The sequence below is a fragment of the Lontra canadensis genome, unplaced genomic scaffold (assembly GCF_010015895.1).
Source record: "Lontra canadensis isolate GAN:19392208 unplaced genomic scaffold, GSC_riverotter_1.0 scaffold39, whole genome shotgun sequence".
Taxonomy (NCBI): Eukaryota; Metazoa; Chordata; class Mammalia; order Carnivora; family Mustelidae; genus Lontra; species Lontra canadensis.
In genome coordinates this window covers 14,997,232-15,019,419 of record NW_022631033.1, presented here as the reverse complement: position 1 = coordinate 15,019,419, position 22,188 = coordinate 14,997,232, and the positions used below count along the sequence as shown (strand labels likewise).

General features: G+C 40.7%; 2 protein-coding genes across 7 annotated transcripts in view; one reads left to right on the top strand and one right to left on the bottom strand.

Annotated features, from left to right (window-relative positions):
- CENPU (centromere protein U) overlaps window positions 1–13,066 on the top strand; it is a 29,628-nt gene extending 16,562 nt beyond the window's left edge. The window contains exons 9-13 of the mRNA XM_032869894.1: window positions 7,809–7,887; window positions 8,110–8,157; window positions 9,184–9,245; window positions 11,104–11,260; window positions 12,855–13,066. Coding sequence (XP_032725785.1) covers window positions 7,809–7,887; window positions 8,110–8,157; window positions 9,184–9,245; window positions 11,104–11,260; window positions 12,855–12,989 — 481 coding nt within the window. The 3' untranslated portion in view covers window positions 12,990–13,066. The remainder of the gene's footprint in view (window positions 1–7,808; window positions 7,888–8,109; window positions 8,158–9,183; window positions 9,246–11,103; window positions 11,261–12,854) is intronic.
- PRIMPOL (primase and DNA directed polymerase) overlaps window positions 10,003–22,188 on the bottom strand; it is a 58,191-nt gene continuing 46,005 nt past the window's right edge. For 2 of the 6 annotated variants that reach the window (XM_032869887.1, XM_032869892.1), the window contains 4 exons: window positions 20,136–20,218; window positions 20,009–20,055; window positions 17,052–17,285; window positions 13,554–13,719 (listed from right to left, as the gene is read on the bottom strand). In XM_032869887.1, the coding sequence (XP_032725778.1) occupies window positions 13,591–13,719; window positions 17,052–17,285; window positions 20,009–20,055; window positions 20,136–20,218 (493 nt within the window). In that variant the 3' untranslated portion in view covers window positions 13,554–13,590. Of the gene's footprint in view, window positions 10,770–13,552; window positions 13,720–16,611; window positions 17,286–20,008; window positions 20,056–20,135; window positions 20,219–22,188 lie in introns of those variants that run through there. The other 4 variants (XM_032869890.1, XM_032869891.1, XM_032869889.1 and 1 more) reach the window with 3 other exon arrangements.

Below are 22,188 nucleotides of genomic sequence, written 5' to 3'. Positions count from 1 at the left end.
CTAGAAACAAGAACTTTGCTAACTTGCTATTTCTCTGGTATTTCCAAAATGCCATTTATCCCATCTACCCAGTCCTATAATGTAGCCATATGACTTTCTGTCTAACATTTCTATTTGGTTCCCTTTACGTCATGTTATATGTTGCTATCATCTGTAGAATATTAGGCTAATTTCAAAATACTGGGTCATCTACTTTGAAATACCTGCTGCTCTTAGAATTTCTGATCTAACAATTTGTTTTCTCTTTAATATAATTGTGTTCCTCTGTTGTTACTCTAGCCGGTGAGCTTATGTACCTCCGTCTGTCAGCTTTTCTGTACACAGACAGTGTATATAAGGGAAAATCAAGCCGTGATTCCTGTCCATTCCCAAGAGTGCCAGGGAGGGGGCTGGCTAAGGCCTAGGGAGGAAAGCCTTACTTACCCCACCTGGTAACCTGTCAGGTCCAGGCTTAAGCTTGGCCCTCCAGCTATAAGTAGTGTTAGAAGCTGCTATAATCCTTAGATTATCATTCTCCAGCCCTGAGGGTTTGGCAGGGGAAGGGGGAGGAGACAACCGCACACAGGTAGTCTCCACGTTGCTTTCCAGGCCCTGTAGGTGCAGCCCGGGTTTTACTCTCGAAGGCACAGGCACAGGGACAGGGACAGACATTGGCTGCAGCTCTTCGGCACAGCTTGTGAGAATCATGCTGGGGAAGAAGCAGAGGCCAACCTCGACATCTCCCTTCTGGTCCTGGGCCACAGCCCCTGTCCCTCTCACTGGTTCACCCATTCTAAATACCTCTTCCTCTCACCTCAGGGTTTTTCACAGCTTTCCCCATTTTGAGGGAGTTTTCCCTCTTTGGTTCTTCTGCGGTTGATCTTGGGGAAAGGAGCTAGCCTGTCACGCTAACTTAGCATCTTTATGGGAATTGTCTCTTTTATTCTTCCGTAGTGTATGTGCTCTTCGGTACTGTATGCTCTAAAGCCAGTGTCCGGTTAAAATTGGTACAGGTCTCTTACTAAAGACCATCTCTTGACTGTGTCACTCTTTTCCCACTCATAAATCTCTTCAAAGGAAGAAAAGACTTATAGATTTCTGATATTTTAGCAAAATGGCAATATCTTGCCCTTTAGCATAGTGTTCTTGATGTAAGAAATGATTTAGAAGAGCTGTAGTATTTTTGTTAGCCTTTTTTTTTTTAAATAGGCTCCATGGCCAGTGTGGGACTTGAACTCATGACCCTGAGATCAAGAGTTGCATACACTAGCGACTGAGCCAGCCAGGCACTTCATGTGGACTTTTTTTTTTTCCTTGAGTAACATATAATGTATTATTTGTTTCAGGGGTACAGGTCCGTGATTCATCAGTCTTATACACATACCCTTGTGTTTTTGTCATACTGCATGATTCTGGTAGAATCACCGGTCTTGTTTTATTTTCTTAACCTAAAGTATTCTCAACCACATGAAAAGTTTTATTCAAAATCAAGTTAAATATTTGAGGGTGTACTGTTTTTAATACCCTCTTATCTGGAACTCACACCTGAATAATTTGCTAAGTTTACAGATTGTAAGCAATTTACCAATGTATATATAATTAGGGAAATAGGCCATGAAATGCAGACAGTACAAACATAGGCTATTTTATAACTGATTCAATTAGTTATTTGTAGGGAAGTGACCAGATTTTTAAGGTACTAGAATTTGAAAAAGCTGTGTCTGGCTATCGTATGTAGACCACCACCACCACCATTTCAGTTGGTATAGTCTACTAAATTTATCATCATTGTAAGCCATATGCAGAAAGATCTAACCAGTTTTCCTAATTTTTTATATGTTTTTACCATCTTAAAGTCATGATTTCATATTTATATTAGAAATACCTTTTAAAGGTAGAGCTGATGAACTTTTTAATTGTGAATTTTTACTTTTAAAATTTATTTAAATGTGCATTTATGTACCATAAAATTTACCATCTTAATTAACCGTTTTTAAGTATACAATTCAGTAGTGTTAAGTACTTCGTTTGCTTTCTCAAGATTGTTTTGACTATTTGGTGTCCTTTCAGATTCCATATGAAGTTTAGCATTTTTATTTTCTGTTTCTGCAAAAAAGCCATTGGAAATTTAGTAGTTACTGTATTGAATCTATAGATTGCTTTGGGTAGTATGAACATTTTAATAGTATTAAGGCTTCCAGTCCATGAACATGGGATGTTTTTCCTTTTATTTGTATCCCCAATTTCTTTCAACAATGTTTTTATAGTTTTCAGTGTATAAATGTTTTACTCCTTGGTTAAATTTATTTCTAAATATTTTGTTCTTTTTGATGCTATTGTAAATGGGATTGTTTTCCTAATTACCTTTTTGGATTGTTCATTGTTAGTATATAGAAATGCAACTGTTTTCTGTATGTTCATTTTTGTATCCTGCAATCTTCCTGAATTTGTTTATTCTAACAGTTTTTGTGTGTGTATGTGATCTTCAGGATTTTCTACACATAAAATCATGTCCTCTGTGACCGAGGTAATTTTACCTCTTTTCCAGTTGGATACCATTTAGTTCTTTTTCTTACCTAATTGCTTTCGCTAATATTCCCAGTACTGTGTTGAATAGTAATGGCAAGTGAGGCGTCCCCGCTTTGTTCCTGGTCTGAGGGCAATAGCTTTTAACTTTCACCACTGAGTATGATGTTAGCTATAGCCTTTTCATTTATGGCCTTCATATTGATGTAATTTCCTTCTATTCATAGTTTGTTGAGAGTTTTTATTATGAAAGGGTGTTGGATTTTGTCAGGTGTTTTTTCTCTATCAATTGAGATGCTCATATGGCTTTTGTCCTTCTGTTATTGTATGTTGCATTGATTGTATTTCTTATGTTGAACTATCCTTGCATTCCAGAAATCCACTTCATGATGTATAATCATTTAAATGTGTTGTTGAATTCCCTTTACAAGTATTTTGTTGGGGAGTTTTGCATTAATAAGGATATTGGTCTTTCATTTTTTCTTTTAGGATCTTTGTCTGATTTTGGTATCAGGGTAATGCCAGACTCATAAAATAAGTTTGGAAGTGTTTCCTTCCCCCACTTAAATTTCTTGTAAGAGTTTGAGGGGGATTGTTAATTCTTCTTCAGATATTTGGTAGAATTAATTCTCTAGTGAAGCCACCTGGTTTGGGGGTCGTAGATAGGAGGTTTTTGATTAGTGATCCAGTCTCCTTTACCAGCCATGTTTGAACGTATTTTTTATTTATTCCTGATTCAATCTTAGCAGGTTTTATGTTCTTAGAATTTCTGCATTTCGAGGTTACCCAGTTTGTGGGCTTGTAATGGTTCACAGCAGTCTCTTATGAGGCTTTTTACTTCTGTGGCATCAGGTGTAATGCCTGCTCTTTCATTTTCTGAGTCTTTTTTTTCTTAGTCTATCTAAGGATTGGTCTGTTCTGTTGATCTCTTTGAAAAACTATTAGGTTAATTCTTTTTCCTGTTTTTCATTTTATTTCTGCTCTAATTTTTACTGTTCTTCATTATGCTAGTGCTAACTTTGATCTTCTAGTTCCTTGAGGTGTAAAGTTAGGTTGTTGAAGTATTTCTTTTTAATGTAGGTGTTTATTGGTATCCGCTTCTTCATACTGCTTTTGCTGCATCCCGTAAGTGTTGGTGCATTGTTTTTGTTCTCATTTGTTCCAAGATATTTTCTAATTTCCCTTGTTATTGTTTGAACAGTTGGTAGTTCAAGAATGTATTGTTTAATTTCCACATATTTGTGAGTTTTCCGGGTTTCCTTTTGCTGTTGATTTCTAGTTTTGTTCCACTGTGGTCCCATAAGACACTCAGTATGATTTCAGTTGAATTACATTGGTTAAGACTTATTTTGTCACCTAACATGTGATCTGTCTTGGAGAACGTTCTGTGTGCATGTCAGAAGAATGTGGATTCCGTTATGGGATGGAATGTTCTATGTAGGTGATTTAGATCCGATTGGTTTATAGTTTTGTTCAAATCTCCTGTTTCTTTATTGATCTTCCGTCTGCTTGATGTATTGTTGAGAGTGAAGTATTGAAATCACGTACTATTCCTGTGTTACTGCCTACTTCCCCCTTCAGTTTTGTTAATTCAGAATTGTTGAATTGCTCCAGTGTTGGGTGCACATATAACTTTTACATTTTCCTGGTGAACTGACCCTTTTTTCATTACATAATATTCTTCTTTTGTGACTATTTTTGACTTTGTCTATTTTGTCCAATATAAGTATGGTCACCACTGCTGTCTTTTGGTTACCATTTGATGGAGTATCTTTTTTGCCTTTAGCCTGTGTATTTCTTACCTAACTAAAAAGTGAGTCTCTTGTAGACAGCATGCAGTTGGATCTTTTTTTTTTTTTCTTTTTTAAATCTAGTGATTTCTTTTGGGGAATTCCTGATAATGACAGACTTACTACTGAATTCTATTGTTTTCTCTAAGTCTTATAGTTGTTTGGTTCTTCTTTTCCTCTCTCCTCACCTTCGTGTTGTTTTTTGTTTTTTTTTTGGTAGTGACATGTCTTGATTCACTGTTCTTTTGTGCTTCTGTAGATTTTGTGTATAAATGTGTGTGCTTACATTGGGGGTGACATAAATGATTTTAATAACAGTCTGCTTCAAAATGATAACTTAATCTCAGTCACCTACAAAAGCTCTTTATGTCCCCCTCCCTCGCTATATGGGGATAAATAACACTTTGTTATTGATAGCACAGATTTCACCTTTTTGTTGTTTTACCATTAGACAGTTTCATAGTTTTTTTATGCTTTTATCTTTTAAATTCTCTATCAGTATTAAAAGTGATCTGTGCATCACTATCAGTTTTATGGGGTCTATATCCATCTGTATATTTACCTTTACCAGAGACCTTTATATTTTCATATACTTTTGTGTTACTGTCTCTTGTCCTTTTTTTTTTCAACTTGAAGGACTCCTTTTAGTAATTCTTATAAGGCAGGTCTAGTGATGATGAACCCAGCCTTTGCTTATCTGGGAAAGTCTTTATTTCTCCTTGATTTCTGTAGGATAATTCTGCCAGGTATAGTATTCTTGGATGGCACTTTTTTCTTTCAGTGCTTTGTACACATCATCCCATCCTGTCCTATTATAATGTCTCTGCTGAGAAATCCACTGACAATGTTATGGGAGTTCCTTTGTACATGACAATTTGCTTTTCTCTTGCTACCTTCAGGATTCTGTTTTTGCCTTTGAATTTTGACAGTTTGAGTATCATGTGTGTCAGTGTGGGCCTCTTTGGGTTCCTCTTAGCTGAGGTCTTTTGAGCTTTCTGAATTTGGGTGTACATTTCCATCCTCAGATTTGGGAATTTTGGAGCATTTCTTCAGACATGTTCTCTGCTCTTTTCTGTTCCTCCTTTTCAGGGTTACTTGTAACACACATAATGGTTTATTGAATGATTCCCGTAAATCTCAAAAATTCTCCACTTCATCCTTCTTTTTGTTCTTCTACCTTGATAGTTTCAAATGACTTGATAGTTTTCAAATGCCATTTCTTTCCTCTGCTTGATCAAATCTACTGTGAACCCATCTAGTGACTTTTTCAATTGTCATTGTATTATTCAGCTCCAGAATTTGATTCTTTTTATAAGTTTTCTTTGTTGATATTCTCATTTTGTTTATGCATCATTTTCCTGATATATTTTATTCATGTGTTTTCTTATAGCACAATGAGCTTTATTAAGATTACTATTTTTGAGTTATGAATTTGCTTATGAATGTTATGTATTTGTTATGAATTTGCTAATTCATAGGTTTCCATTTCTTTATTTAAAGTCTATTTCTCAGGATTTTCCCCCCACTTGATTGGTTATGTTTTGTTTCTTCTAGTGCCTTGTTATTTTTGTACATATTTTGTGTTTTGTACATATAAAAAGCAGCCACCCCTCCCAGTCTTTACATACTAGATTTGTACAGGGGAAGGCCTTTGCCAGTCAGCCTGGGTGGTCCCTTAATCCTTTCTGGGGATGTATCTTCTTTGGGCTTGTGCATGCAATTTTCCAACTAGAGAGGTTTGCTTCTTTTTTAGGGATTTGTAATCTCTGAAGACTAGAGCTCCCTCTGGTGTCTCTCTGTGGTACTGTAGGTTCTGTCGTGCTGCAACAAGGAGCTGAGCTCCTTTGTGGTTTCTCTGACCAGAGGCATCCAAACTATTTCAGTTCCCACCACTGCTCTACTTCAGGTGACACAGAAACCATTCCAAATGTTGGATAATCTTCTCTTCTCTTCTCTTTCCCTGCCAAGGGAGAAGGTGTGAGCTGGGCCATTTGTCCTGCTATCCTGTGAGTGGCATTGCTGCTTCTCTTACTACAGCAGCCACTGAGCTCTCTTCTCCATGGCAGCCAGGCATTCCCAAGTATGCTGCTTCCGTTAGCATTCTGGATTGGGAATGACGGAAGGGAGGCCCTTGGGCAGCCCCCTGAAAAGCCAGAACCTTGGACTACATTCTTTTCTTTACCACACACGGAGCTTCTTGATCGAACCAAGCTGTGCTGGCTTGGGAGGTGGGCTGTCCAAGTTGATATGAAGCCACTTTTCTTAGCTGTTTCAGTAGGATTGTTCCTGACTTTGAACTTGCCTGCAACTTGATTGGTTTCTGGGATTCTCACAAGGCCTTTGGGGCTGTGTATAGTTGTTAAATTGGTATCCCTATGTGGGGAATCTGGCCTGGGGCTTTCTATTCCACTATCTTGCTGATGTCACTAGACACACACTTCTAACACTCTTTTTTAATGAGACCTTTTACAAAGATCTGTATTCGTAAGTACAGGCCTTCTCTCGTGTCACGCTTCGCTTAGCCCCCTTCTCCTGAGTATCTTTTCTTTCTCGTGGATCTCCCCCGAGAGAGAAACCATTTTCTAATTACCTGTCATTTACACAGAATATTTATTACTTTCGATTCAAAGGACCCTTTCTTTTACCCTACGGGGCTGAGGCAGAGTAGGGGGTTCGCGGCTGTCCTGGAAGATGGCTGCCACTGCTGCACAGTGGGGATCTGTCATGCAGCCGTGAGCATGCCAGACTGGGAGCCTTGGGCCCTCCTCTGAGGACAGGGACCAGAACCAGTTTGTTAGGGTTAGCTCTGCACGGTTTTGAAGAGCTGGACATTCAGCTGTGTCAGTCCCGCTGGCTTCTCCCTACTTACTTTTTGGGTAGTCCAGATGTGTCACATAATTATCCCTCCAGTTGTTGGCAGGCAGGGAGGGGCTGAAGTCTGCCGCTCGTTAGATCCAGTGCCAGGAAAGGACGGGGACTGGCTGTACACCTTTCTACGTCACTTGCCTTCACCTGTGGACATAGCCAGTATCAGGGAGTGAAGCTAACCACATACTCGAAGGCTTAGGGAAAAATATTTCCTGTTCCTTCTCTTTTGTTGAGGCTGTTTGTAGTGTTTTTTGTTTTTTTTTTTGTTTTTTTGTTTTTTTTTTAAAGATTTTATTTGTTTGAGAGAGACGGCACGAGCTGGGACGGTGGGGGTGTAGAAGGGGCAGAGGGAGAGGGAGTGGTATTACTCTATGCTGAGCAGGGAACCCACCACTGGGCTCGATCCAAAGACCTCAGGATCATGACCTGAGCCTAAGGCAGACACTTAATCGACTTAGCCACCCAGGCACACCTTTAGTTTTTTTTTTTTTTTTAAGCCTGAGAAATATCTCTAGCCACCCCGTTTTAGATCTTCAAAATGGTGTATGTCTAATTGTGGTTTGTTGATGTGCTAAGAAAATGAAACACACCTTTCAAAGTCCTTTATATAATACCTAGTCTGATCTTTTTTTTCCCCTGCTATAGACAAAAAGTAGAATCTAAAATTTTTAAGGAAGCCATCAAAAAATTTCATTCTAATATGAAAGAAGAACTCATCAAAACGGTAAGTTTGTTGACATAAATTTGTCAGTCTCAGTTTGTACGCTCCTCCCGTGGCAGCGGACGGTTATCCTAGAAAAGATCTCATGTGCTGGTGACGTGGTAAAGAGCTCATTAGAACGGTTCCTGTTTCACAGGTTGTTTTTAAACTAAATGTAATAGATCGTAAGTTAATAAACATTTTAATTTTGGAAAATGCACACAAATATTTTTTTCTTTTGTGCAGCTTAAAGAAGTCCAGATGTCAAAAACTCTGAAAAGGAAGAACACGAAGGTAAGTCACGTGTGTCTGATTAGATGCAGAAGTCACGTGGGCCATTGAGCCATGCAGAGCTAAGTAATGCCCTTGACTCTGGCTTTCCGGACCTTTGCTTTGTCGAAGTTTTTTTTTTTTTTTAAGTCAGGCTTTTATCTGGTTGGTCTTGTGGTTGTGTACTATTAATGCACGCAAAGGGATGGGATCCCAACCAGCCTAAGGCAGCTATCAAGGCCCAAATAATGACTTCCACGGTATTAACTGTAATTAATTATTAAGTAATATATATTTATTGCTTTTGTGGCTGTCAAAGAATAAAACCTTTTAGCATAAAGAACTGTTCCAGTCTCAAGTCAAGGGACAGCCTGGGAAGAATACTGTGTTAAGGGTTCAGCGACCTCCTTTCTTGTCCTGGTTTTTCTACTTCAGTGTTGTCCCACCTTCTTAGAAACTCTGTACCACGAGGATATGTGAGGAGAAACAAGTCAGGGAACCCCGGGCCTTACTTGCCCATCGGTGTATGTGTGAACCAGGTGACCTCTGAGCTCCACGCTTACATGAATCCAGGACTGGAAGAGTGGCTCCCCCCTCACATTTATAATAAAAATGGAGTTGAAACGCATATATTTTTGTTTCCACGATTTACAGACCTTTGCTGGGTTTTTCTCCTTCAGTTTCACTGTCCTGCTGCTCAGCTCTGCATTGCTTGCAAGGGGACAGTCGGAGTGTCCAGCCGTGGAACAGTCCCTAAAAGGGGCGGCTGAAATAATAATCTGTAATGTAGAAGTAATCTCTTTAAACCAGATTGGATGAGGGCAGTCTCCTGCATCAGCATTCTCCTGGTGTATCTACGTAAAATCCCAACTCCTTACTGGATGGCTCGTGGGGTCTGAAAGGTCTGGCCCCTGCTTCCCCTTTAGAGTTGTCCTGGAGTAAATGCCCCTGCGGTCTCTTTCCCACTCCATCTGCAACACCTGGTACGGGGTCGCTAGCAGTGCTGGAACATTTAGGGAGTTATTTTAACAAATTATTGTCTTGCTTTAGATTATTTCAGATATTGAAAAGAAAAGGCAGCGTTTGCTTGAGCTCCAGGATGAACTGCTTCGGTAAGATAATGTCTTATCTAAGGTCCTTGAAGAACTTACCTGAAGGGATGTGATTACAGTACAGTGGGGGTGGGGGGGCCCCACTGCTGAGGTCTGTATTGGCCTGCGATCCCAGGTGTTCTTGGTGTCTGGAAGCTCAGTGAAGGTGGTCGTGCTGCGGAGCTGGAGCTTTTGGCAAAAGAGAGTTCGGCACGGATCTCTCCGCGGTCAGATCGGACCCTGGCCCACGAGGCAGCCCAAGTAGAGATTTAGTGTGCAGACTCTGAGACTGGATACCCGGTTCAAACCCAGGCTCGGCTACTTACCGGCTGTGCCCCCTTAGGTCAGGCTGCTGGCCGTCCCAGGGCCTCCGTTCCTTTTCAGTAAAGGAGCATGAGACCCACGCCTCCCGGGGCGCTGGGACGGTTAAATGACTAAACATGCAGAGTGCTTCGCGGGGACTGCCATTCAGCCGGTGCCATGTGTTACCGGTTCTCGTTAATGGGATCGTTGCGTGGTGCTCGTGTGATGTGAACGGGCCCCCGTGTGCGGGGTCTAGGACCCTGGGACCCCGCGGTGGGGTCGCCTGCACGCGGGGCTCAGGAGGCCTTCCGTGCGGCCAGGACGACTGGCTGAAGGGGTCCTAGAGCAGCAGCAGGAGCAGCAGTCAGGTCCGCTCTGTGCTCCGAAGAGTGTTGCAAAACGGTGAGAGAGTGGCATGACCAGAAAAGAACACCTGTCATCCCGGTGCCGAGTCTGAGACGGGAACGCCAGAGAGGTTTGGGAGAGGGTCCAGCGCGTTGGCTTCCCTGTCCCGCCTGGGCCTGGTGCCGGACTGGGGCAAAGTTTCCAGGGGCTCAGGCCTAAAGAAAACCACATTTGAACAAGCTTCCTGGGTGCGCTGGGCACTGGCCTGAAGGCTTCAGATATTTGCTTGTTATCCCCATAATCCTGGGAGATGGGTTATGATGTCTGTTTAATAAGAAAAAGACATTTTAGTTAAAGACCAGCCTCTTGGTTCCTTTTTTAGATATAATTCTAGACATTGAAAAGTATATCTTGAAAAGGCCTAGAAAGAAAAACGCAGTGTCTGGTTATTCTGACTTGACAGGTGGAAAGGCTCTGGCCTGGGGGAGAGGTACCTACCCACAGTCCCACTCGAGGAAGTGGGGGGGCCAGGATCTCATGTCGCAGACTGAATGCCAGCCCTGCGCCTGTGACCACAGCCCTTGTCTTTCCATAATGCTGCATTTGTTCAACAGACACAACTGTTAAAAGGACTCTTCTAAAAATTGTATTGGAGGACAGCTGCTTTTTGTCTTTAAGAGAATAAAAAATTGGTAGCCTATACCTTTTTTTGTCATTAAATTCAAGCCATCCCTTTTTATTTTACAGGTAAGAAACTAAGACACAGAAAGAAAGTAGTTAAAAGTAGTTCACCCGTGCATTTTTCATCCAGGCACTCGGATAATTTTTCCACGGGTTGTACTGGACCTTGGCAGATGGGCAGAGGGAAGGCCTTTGGTCTGCGCTTTTGCTGTTGCCCTGTAGCACGCGAGCCCCAGCTGAGGCCAGGAGGAGTAAACCACAGCTCCCTCAAAGTGACCGGATGGGTTGTGGGATGTACAAGGCATCTTCTTCTGTGGTTTTCATTTCCAGTTACTCACTGTGTATCGTATTTCAGGGTTTTGTCTATATTTTAAATTGAAACCTAGACCCTGCCACACATAATTTCAGAACTGAAGGTTCTTTAAAGCCCTAGTCCCCCTCCCCTGCGTGGTCCTGCCTCAGTGACCTGGCACTCAGCCTCCTACCCCCTTGGCTATTCCACTTGACCGTAGGCATTCATTTGGGGGAAACGGTTTCGTTGTCGTTGCAGGTTAGAACCACAGCTGAAACAACTACAAGTCAAATATGACGAACTTAAGGAGAGAAAATCTTCCCTAAGGAATGCAGCGTGTTTCTTATCTAACCTAAGACAGCTTCATCAAGATTACTCAGATATTCGAGAAAAAGAACCTCATGTAAAAGAAACGGTAACTTCAGTTTTTATTTTTCACTGTGATTCAGAAGATCAGGGCACCTGCACAGTGGAGTACTTCTACAGGAGCTTGGGGGAGAGGGAAATGGGGGTGCATTACAGTCACCCAAACAGCATCACTGTGATCATCAACTCTTTGGCTACTTCAGGCTAGAGGAATAGAGAACAATCTAGAAATGCTGATTTTATTAAAGAGAAATGGCTGAACATAAGCCATCATCCCCCATGCATGGTCAGTCTAATTTTAGAAGTCGGGAAACATGAAAGGGACCTAGAGTAGGGAAAGTCATATGTTATTTTTATAAAACTTGTTGCTTCTGGATTTTTGCTGCTGTTACAAGAACCAGCTCAGATCAATAGAAATTTAAATTACAGGGGAAAAAAATCAAATATGTATTTACATTTTATGTAAAATTATATCTTATGATCATACTTGTATTCTTCACGTCTAAGTTCAATTTTAAGTTTTTACACTGATTTAAAAGCCTTCAGTTTGTATATTAGATCTGAAAGAAGAATGCTTTTAATGTTTTCTGTACCCACTAGTCTACAGTTTGCTTGAGTTGGGGATTTGGTTACTCACTTGGAGATGATCATAGTGCTGCTTGAATTTGAACATAACTTTGGTGGAAACAGAGACTTGAGGACTTGACTTTGCTCAGAATACACTAGTCTTTCTAACGTGTCCTTCGCAAGCCCGCAGACCTTCTGTGCTCTCTTGTAATGTCTCTCTTCCTTTGTGGAAAGTAGGCATTTGGGACTCTTCTTTCCTAAACCAGAACTCTAACCCCAAATGTTAGTGCTACCCCTCACGCCTCCCTGAGCGCGCATGTCCCATGGCAGCTTGAATACAGTAGGCTCTCAAATATCTGTTTGAAGTTGATAGTACTAGGGTAGGGTATAGTCTAGAAAGAATTAATTATGTGGATGGAAGTCACAGTTGCACACCTTTTCCACGCAAAGCTGTTCTTTTCATTACTAAAGAAAACACCTTGAAAAAATGAAATTAAACAGTTATCCTAAGTATGAGCAAATTCTGTAGGGGGAAGATAGTTTACGTCATTCCTGGATCTAGTTTACGACATGAAGCTTGGCTTTGTTATTTCAAAATCATGAGTTGGGTTTTGATTTCTATTTTATGTTGAGTTTGTATTCTGTCTTTAGTCCTCCCCATACATTTTTCCTCGTGAACTTAGATGGGCCTGGTTTTCGCCTTCCATTAGTTCTTCCAGTAAAAGTTAATCTGCCTTACAGTTTTCTGGGTTTAAAATAGGCATGAGGTCAGCAGACTTGCCCAAACCAAGTCTCGATCTGTATGAGGAATGATTTTGTTTTAAATAATTTAAATGCCACAGTTCTTGGAACCAACTGGTCGTCTGGGAGGAGATCAGCCTAAGCTTTCTAGAGCAGTTTCCTTGTCACCTTTTTAATTGTGCCCTAAGGAAAAGGATTAAACCAATTTTTAAAAATGATCCTAATTTAAAAAATGAAAGTTTATGAAAAGCTCCATTTAGTATTGAGCTGTATAAAAGATAGGGTTAAAGAAATTTTTTAGGCATGTTAATCAAAATATAATTTTCCTTCAACAGTATGATTCATCCAGCCTTCCAGCTCTGTTAGTCAAAGCGAGAACCCTTCTGGGAGCTGAAAACCACCTACAAAATATCAACCATCAATTAGAGAAGCTCCTTGACCAGAAAGGTGACCAATCTACTGAAATGTGACTCTGTAAAGACTAGTCCCCTGCGCTTGCCTGTTCCCTTCTGATACTATACTTTTGTAAATAAAAATTCTTTGAGAAGTGAAATTTGTCTACTTTTCAGGCTGACTTGTCACCAAAATTTAGGATTACTTTGTTCATAGTCATTTGGTTTGAATGAACATGTTAAGTGGCAAGTTTGAGTGTATAAGTGGTTTTAGAGGCCAGATTCCAGACCCCAGCCAATTAGACTCTGACCTAGAAGAGCTCTAACCGGAAGTGGCAGAGGGAGGAGTTCCAAGACTGGACGGAAGGACCCCGAACTCACCGCATGTCCAGACACCCATGGAGCAGTTCCTCCTGAACAACACCGAGGCCTGACGGACCGCTGCTCACTGATGCCAGGAGCCTGACCCGGTCCCATGGAGAGAGAAAGGTAAGAGGCGGACACGGGGTGACAGTGGGAACCCCAGCCCTGAAGCGCTGGCCCATGAGTCGCCAGCCGCCCCGCCCCCCCGAAACAAAACATCAGTTTGAAGGACAGAGAGACTTGTAAATGAAGGAAACCCGTGAACTAACCTTAGAACATCCACCAGGCTGTAGGAACTGCTGGAACCCTCTGGGGCTCAAGAGGCTGAGGAGCACTGTTGTTCATTTACCCCTCCGCCTGAGAGCCTGGCTGGAGCAGGGTCTGGGCCCCCTAACCACTCCTCTAGGCCTGGCCCCTTGAGCCCTGGGCCTTTAGGCCATGGCAGCTGCAGGGCGAGAGAGGCCCAGCTGTCCCCCCAGCACTGACCACTCCCCAACCCGTGTGCACACCAGGACCCTCTGGCCTGGGCCCACTGCAGCCGTCTCGCCCCGGCACCCCATCTCCAGCAGAGAGGACTCTGGGACTGCTGGGGCCCAGGCTAGCCCACCAAGGACTAGAAGGGACTATCATTTTAAAATAGACTGTTAAATAGGTCAGTACATACGAACCTCGTGATAACCAAAACCCTAAAATAGACAAAGTAAAGGAACCCAAACACTAAAGAAAACCGTCAAACCACAAGGGAAGAGACCAAGAGAAGAAAGGTACAGGGAACAACAAAAGCAACCAGAAAATGATTAACAAAATGGCATTTTGATATGCTCCAATCATATGACAGAGTAGCTAAATGGATTTAAAAATTGACGCTTCTATATGCTGCCTACAACATAGCAGACTTCAGACTAGACACAGTGAAGAAAGGGGAAAGATACTCCATGCAAATGGGATGGAAAAAAAAGCTGGAGTAGCTATGCTTAGACTTTAAAACAAAGACTAACAAAGGACAGAGAAGAACATTACATTATGGTCAGGGGTCAATACAAGAAGAGGATAGAACATTAGTAAGCATCTATGTACCCAACACAGGAACACCTACACACAAAGCAGATACTAACAGACATAAGGGGAGAAATTAACAATACAATAATAATATGGGACTTCAATACAATAATAATATGGGACTTTAATACCCCCACTAAATCAGTGTCATCCAGACAGAAAATCAATAAGGGAAACTTGACCTTAAACAACACATTAAACCAGAGGGACTTAACATATACAGACCATTCCATCCCCAAACTATAGAATATACATTCATTTCAAGGGCACATGGAGTATTTTCCAAGAAAGAGCACATGTCTCAAATTCAGGCAAACTGGAAAAAATACAAACGTGGAAAAGCAGCAGCACGCTATTGAACAACAAATGGGTCAATGAAGAAACCAAAGACGAAACTGAAAAATACTGAGAGAGAAAATGGAAACAATTTTCCAGACTCTAGGGGACACCGCAACAACAGTTCTCAGAGGGAAGTTCATAGTGACATAGGCTTACCTCAAGAAGCAAGAAAATTCCCAAATAAAAAAATCTTTATGCCTAAAGGAGCTAGGAAAAGAAGATTGAACAAAGCCCAAAGTTAGCAGAAGGAAGGAATTAATTAAGTGGAGAATAAAAAAAAAATAGAAAATATCATGAAACTAAAAGCTGGTTCTTTGAAAAGATAAAATTGGTAAATCTCTAGCCAGATTCATTAAGAAAAAGAAGGGCACCAATAAAGTCAGAAATGGCTGACACCACAGAAATTCAAACAACCATGAGATTACTGTGAACAATTATACATTAACAAACTGGTCAACCTAGAAGAAATACATAGATATGGATAATGGATAAATACAAATATATGGCCCAAGACTGAATCACTAATAGAAAATCTGAAGACTAATTATGAGTAATGAAATGGAATCAGTCATTTAACAACTAAAAAACAAAAGTCCAAGAGTAGGTGGTTTGACAGGTAAATTGTACCAAACATTTAAAGAAGAGGTAGTATCTATTCTCAAATTATTCCAAAATACTGAAGAGGAAAGAATACTTCCAAATTCATTTTACAAGGCCAGCATAACTGATAACCAACACCAGACAAAGACATCACAAAATCACAGTGCTGTGAGCGTAAGCCCCATGTTGAGCTCCATGCTGGGCATGGAGCCTGCTTAAGATTCTCTCTCCCTCTCCCTCAGCCCTTTTCCCTGCCCATATATATGCATTTTTCTTTTTTTTTTAGAGGACCAATCTCTTTAGCAAGGGCAATTATATCAAACTTAAAAGTAAACAAATGGGATTATATCAAACTTAAAATGCTTCAGCACAGTAAACAACGAAATGAAAAAACCTATGGAAAGGGAAAAGATATCTGTAAATCATACATTCAATAAGAGGTTAATATCAACAATATATAAAAATTTATACAATATAAAACATTTTTTTAAATGGGCAGAAAAAACTTGAATAGACATTTTTCCAAAGTAGATAAACACAGACAAAAGATGTATGAAAAGATGGCTCAGGACTACTAGTCACCAGAGAAATGCCAATCAAAACCATAATGAAGGGGCACCTGGGTGGTTCAGTGGGTTATGTGTCTGCCTTCAGCTCAGGTCATGATCCCAGAGTCCTGGGATCGAGCCCTGCTCAGCAGGGAGTCTGTTTTTCCCTCTCCCTCGGGCCCTCCGCCCTACTCATGTGCATGCTCTCCCTCTTTTCTCTCTCTCAAATAAATAAAATCTTAAAAAAAGAAAAAGTGTCACACCTCACACCCATCAAATTGCTATTAGATTGCACTGTAAGTTGCTGCAGCCACCATGGAAAACAGTATAGTGCTTCCTCAAAAACTTAGAAATACCGTACGATCCAGTAACTTCACTTTCTCTGGGTATTTATCTGAAGAAAATGAACACAGTAATTCAAAGGAATGTATCATACCTATGTTTATTGAAACATTATTATTCCTTGAAGCAGCCAAGATACAGAAGCAATCTAAGTGTCCTCTGATAATGAATAAAGAAAATGAGGAGTATTATACAAACACACAGGAATATTTCTCAACTGTAAAAAAGAATAAAAACCTGGCATTTGTAACCACATGGATGGAACTAGAGTGTATTATGCTGAGTGAAACAAGTCAGACAAATTCCATATGATTATATGTGGAATCTAGAAAACCAAACAGAGACAGACTCCAAAATATAAGAAATTATTGGTTACCAGAGGGAGGAGCGGTTCAGGGGGGTAAAACAGGTAAAGATGAGTAAGAGGTACAAAGTTCCAGTTATAAATTATGAGGATGTAATATACAGTATAGGGAATATGCAGTCAGTAATATGTAATAACGTCGTGTGAGGACAGATGGTGACTAGAGTTACGGGCATCATTTTGTAATGTATAAAGATGCCGAATCAGGATATACACCTGAATAGGACACTCTATGTCAATTACACTTCAGTTAAAAATTTTTAAAGAAGATTAAGAGTTTTAACCCATCAACAGACCTGCAAAATGAAGCGGATATGAACATAGACCAACTCTGGCCAATTAGTAAGATCTCTAATTTTGAAGAAAACTGGCTTACTTCAGTAAAAAACAGGAATTGAGAAGCAAAGTGATAAAACTTGGTTTTCATTAACAGGTTTAATAAGGCTTAGGTCACTAAATCGTCGTCAGGCCCAATCACAGCCGGTTACCTAAGAGCCCACGGATAAGGAGCTACTCTGGTAATACCTGCACGATGAGTTCATCGGGAATGTCCTCCTCTCCACCGCAGTAACCGAGGAGCCCGCTCTCTGCGGCTTCGGCGAGTTCGGCATCTTCAGTAGCTTCCACGAAGTCAGTCTCGTCAAGGCCATCATCCCAGTCGGCGTCAGAAATGGCACCTTCTGACAACAGGCCCGATGGCGGCTTCTGAGCACTTCTGGTGTCGCTGTTCATTGTTTCAGCTGCTGTGAACTCTTCTTCCTTTAGTTTGAAAGGGGAAGGTAGTGGAGAGTGGGAAAGGGAGGATACAGGTCAGTCATGGAGACTATGCGATGCTCTCACTCTACGGTCAGTCTAGGTTAAGCTAAGGTATTAGGGAGAAGACCAGTTCTTGAACAGACACTAAAATAAATATGCTGGATGACAGTGTCTCCAATACAGTCACCATGGGAAGGAGTGAATTCAAATGTAGCTGCCACTGTAGCTGAGACACTCGAAACTCTAAATTTGGAACTGCTCCCCCCCACCCCCCGGCCTGGTTCCTCTGGTACATTCTTTGCAATATACACAGATGGGGCTAGAGAGATGGTAGACTGAATTTTTTTAAAAAGCAGACAGTCCAGCTGAAGGTGAACTGGAAAATCTGCTATCTTAAAAGACCGATTTTCCTATTTATAAAGTATTTAAAGAATTAACATGAATTTAAAAGACTGTTAATAACAGTTGAGACAAGTGTCAAGACAGGAGTATGGATGTGTATATTAGATAACAGTAGTGTATCAACCTTAAATTTCCTGAATTTAGGAATTTTACCATACTCATTTAAGAATATCCTTAACCTAAATATCTCTAGTTACAAGCTTAAACATGAAGAGATGTAGGGTTGATGGCTGCAAATTCCTCTCAAGAGATTTGGTATGGACCGAATGTGTTACCCTAAATTCCCAAGTTGAAATGCTAACCCCCAACGTCATGGTATTAGGAGGGAGGCCTTTGGGAGGTGATTAGGTCTTGAGGATGTGGCCGTCATGACTGGGATTAGTAACCTTATAAAAGGGACCCCAGAGCGCTCCTTCATCCTTGTGACAGGGAGGGCCTGGCAAGAAATGGCTACGACCCGGAGAGCCGACCAGACGCCAAATCGGCCAGTACCCTCAGCTCAGACTTCCAGCCTCCAGAACTCTGAGAAAGCACCTTCTTGGTTTACGAGCCATCCTGCCTGCGGTGCTGTGTTACAGCAGCCTGAATGGACTAAGACAAAGAGTTCTCCAAAATAACAACGTGCCGCCCGAACAGCAGAGGGAGAACACAAATGTGGCCAAGTGTTAGCGATGGCAAATCTAGGTGAAGGGAGAGCTCCCTGTCGTTGGGCAACATTTCTACAGGGGGAATTAAAAAAAAAGAAATGTTTAAAAAACTAAGAGGATGAATGCAACAGAAAACTAGGTAACTAACACTGATCGGCAATTCATTTTAAAATACTAAAAGCAAAAAAGCCAGGGGAAGCAGAAAGGACAGAATATAAACTGTTAAAATGATGTGGTAGGTACACGGGTATTCATTAAGCTGTTCTTTTATTAATTTTCTATTTCAAATAATAATAAAAAAATTCTGTCCAAGCAGTGGTAATATGATGTACCAAAGCTACTTTCAACTTGGTATTTTTGAGGTATTACTGGATAAGCAGAAAAGTTATTTTTAAAAATCCACTGAAACCACAAACGTGCCTCAAAATAAGTCTCCAAACATTAAGGATGACATACACCTCCTCCTCTTAGAGGCAAAGTTTATTTTTACAAATTAATTTTCTCTTGGTTATTTCAAGAACACTTTTTAACCTAACAGTTTACCAGGGAATCTGGCTATCAGCTATGTTGGTCCTGCTCCTACCATGTCTATGTTAGATGTATGAATTTGTGCTGGAGACATTTTTTAGTCAAATTGAATAGGCAACAGACCATTACCCAGAATGTGAACTGAGCTCACTTAATCTGCGTGTAGCAGGTAACTTTTATTCTAACCAGAACACCAGAAAGGAAAAGGGTGATAGATGTGGGTAAAAGGAACACTAAAATGTTCAATCTGGAAAATAACATGATCAAAGAGTTAATAAAAAGTTCTCATTAGGGGCGCCTGGGTGGCTCAGTGGGTTAAGCCTCTGCCTTTGGCTCAGGTCATGATCTCAGGGTCCTGGGGTCAAGCCCCACATTGGGCTCTCTGCTGAGCAGAGAGCCTTCTTCTCCCTCTCTATCTGCCTGCCTTTCTGCCTACTTGTGATCTCTGTCAAATAAATAAATAAAATCTATAAAAAAAAATTTGTGAAGCCTTATGTCCTACCATTTTTATGGATACCAACTGGTAATATGTACTCATGAAAACAAATTAGGAAAAAAGATCTATAAAGTAAGATGCCTACTGTGACTTTAAAAATATATATGTGAGCATACACCAACAGAAATTCTGGAAGATATCTGCCAAAGCACATCAGTTATCCCTGACTGGTCAAATTCTAGGCAAGGAGGAGTTTATCCCTGTTGGCTTTTCATGTATCTTCTAACTTTTTCTCACAATAAGTGTGAATGATTTGGGGAAATAAAAGTTTTTAAGAGGACAAAGTCAATTTGGCCATCTGGTAATTTCTACCAAAATTTAAAATGCACACACCCTTTGACATAATTCTACTTCTAGCAATTCTACCTACAGACAGAGTTGTTGAAATAAACACAAAGATTAGTATTTCGATCTTCCTAAAGCCAAGAAGGAGAGACTGTCCCTGGCTGGGTGCGGTCCAACTGGTGGGTCTGCACACCGAGCACAGCAGAAGAAGCCCACGGGCACGCACAAGTGGGTGCGCGCAGACGCCGGCCCAATCACTGGGGCACACTCCTATGTGACAACACGTCCTGAGGACATGGTGCACAGCTCAGTTATACTGCCGTACTGAGAAAAGATTAGGAAAGAGAGAAACTCAAACCTGCGCTCACCTCTTTGAGAAGATACAGGAGACTCACTTCAGCAGGTAATGGAAAACCTGGACAAGAAAACAGTTTCACTCTTCTATGTAGCTTTCCACTTTTCACTTGGTACATATGTAAAAAATTAGTAACTCACAGTCCGATCTGAAGTTTTCTGCTTTACATACAGGGTCATGACATTTCTGATACCAAACTTCATTTTTCAGATCAACCAAAATCCTTTACATTGGGGAAAAAAAAAGGGAAAAAGTTATTACTTAAACCCCAGACTGGTTGGATAACAAAATTCATCTACATGCTGCTTACCAGAGACATGCCTAAGACTTCAAGATGGAGACCAGGTAAGAAGTAAAAGGATGGAAATAAACATACACCAACCCAAAGAAAACTCTGGATGTCAAAAATAACACCCCAAGTGGACTTTAGGGCAAAATAACACACATAGGCAAAAGTTCTTCCCAAGAAGACCTAGTTCCCAACCTGTTCCCGCCAAATATGACAGCTTCAAAATGAATGAGCAAAACTGACAGGACTCCGAGGATAAACAAACCGTGTACCATAAATCAAGATTTTAAAAAACATTCTTTTAGTAACTGATACAAATAATCACAAAAAATTCAGTGAGGGTGCAGAAAATGTGAATGACCTAAAAAGCATTTTTTAATAAAATTAAAAGCAATTAACACGTTTGCTATAATAGGCTTATAGGAACACTGCCTCAGATCATTAGAAGTTCTTTACAATCACATATAAAAAAATTATAAAAACTGAGTGTGCTAGGGTACCAGGTCCATCTCATTAAATTTAAAAGTATTCACATAACACATCTCTGACCACAAAGCAAATTATTTAGAAATAAGTAACAGTGGGGCACCTGGCTGGCTCAATCAGCTAAGTATCAGGCTCTTGGTATTGGCCTGGATCATGATCTCAGCGTCCTGGGATCAAGCCCCGCATAGGGCTCCTCTCCCCATAGTTTGCTCGTCCCTCTCCTCTGCTACTTCCCCACCCTCTCGTGCACCCGCCTTCTCTTTCTCTCAAATAAATAAAATCTTTTTAAAAAAGTAACAAAAATAGCTAACAGAAACCCACAACTTGGAAATTGAAACATTTCTAAATAATCAATTACTCAAAAATCATGATGGAAATTAGAAAATGAATGGAATTGAAAATACATAGTAAAATATGGGAAACAGAGCTAAAATGAGATTTGGAGAGAAATTTGGAATCCTAAAAGCATTAAATCACAAAAAAGAGTGGCTAAAGGCCAATAAATAACTAACTTGGGAAATGAAAAATAAAACTCTAATAAAATAAAAAGCAGGAAGTAATAAGAAGCAAGATTTTAAAAGAATCAACAAGGCCAAAATGTGAAAACTAATAGAATTCTTGCCAAGCTTGATCAAAATTAAATTAGCTAGACACAAATGTTATCAGAAATTAAGCGCAGATGTAACTACAAATCATAAAATATTAAAAATTTAAGAACATTAAGAACAATTTCTGCCAGTAACATTAGAAATTTTGATAAAACAGACAAAGTACTAGATAAAAAGATACCAAACTGAGCAAACCTAAAAAGTTTCAGAAAACCTGGACCATCCTCATAGACCGCAGGGCTGCAGTCCCCCCGCTGTACCCCAGACTGTCCCCAGGCCATGAAGAGTATTTGCATCTTTCCAGGGAAACACTGCGATACTGGACATCTGTCAGGCACCCCACATTCTACTTGCTTAGCGTTCCCAGCTTCCATATTGTAACAGCTTTCATTCCTTTCAGTGATGGCCTGTCTTTGTTGAGCTGAGGTTTTTGGTGGTGACTGTGATAACAAGGACCATAATCGGGGCGCCTGGGTGGCTCAGTCTGTTAAGCAACTGCCTTTACCTTGGGTCATGATCCCAGAGTCCTGGGATCGAGCTCCGCATTAGGCTCCCTGCTTGGCAGAGAGTCTGCTTCTCCCTCTATCCCTCCCCCCTGCTTATTCTCTCCCTCTCTTGCTCTCAAATAAATAAAATCTTAAAAAAAAAGAAAAAGAAAAAAAAACTCATAGGGCTTTAAGAAAACAAAAAACCAAGGGCCATAACCGTCAATGTGGAATAAGAGAGAACTGGGGTGGCAGCGTCCGCTAATTCCAAGGTTTGAGAGATTATGCAATGCTCAGAAAGACACACACCCCACTAATAAGTATT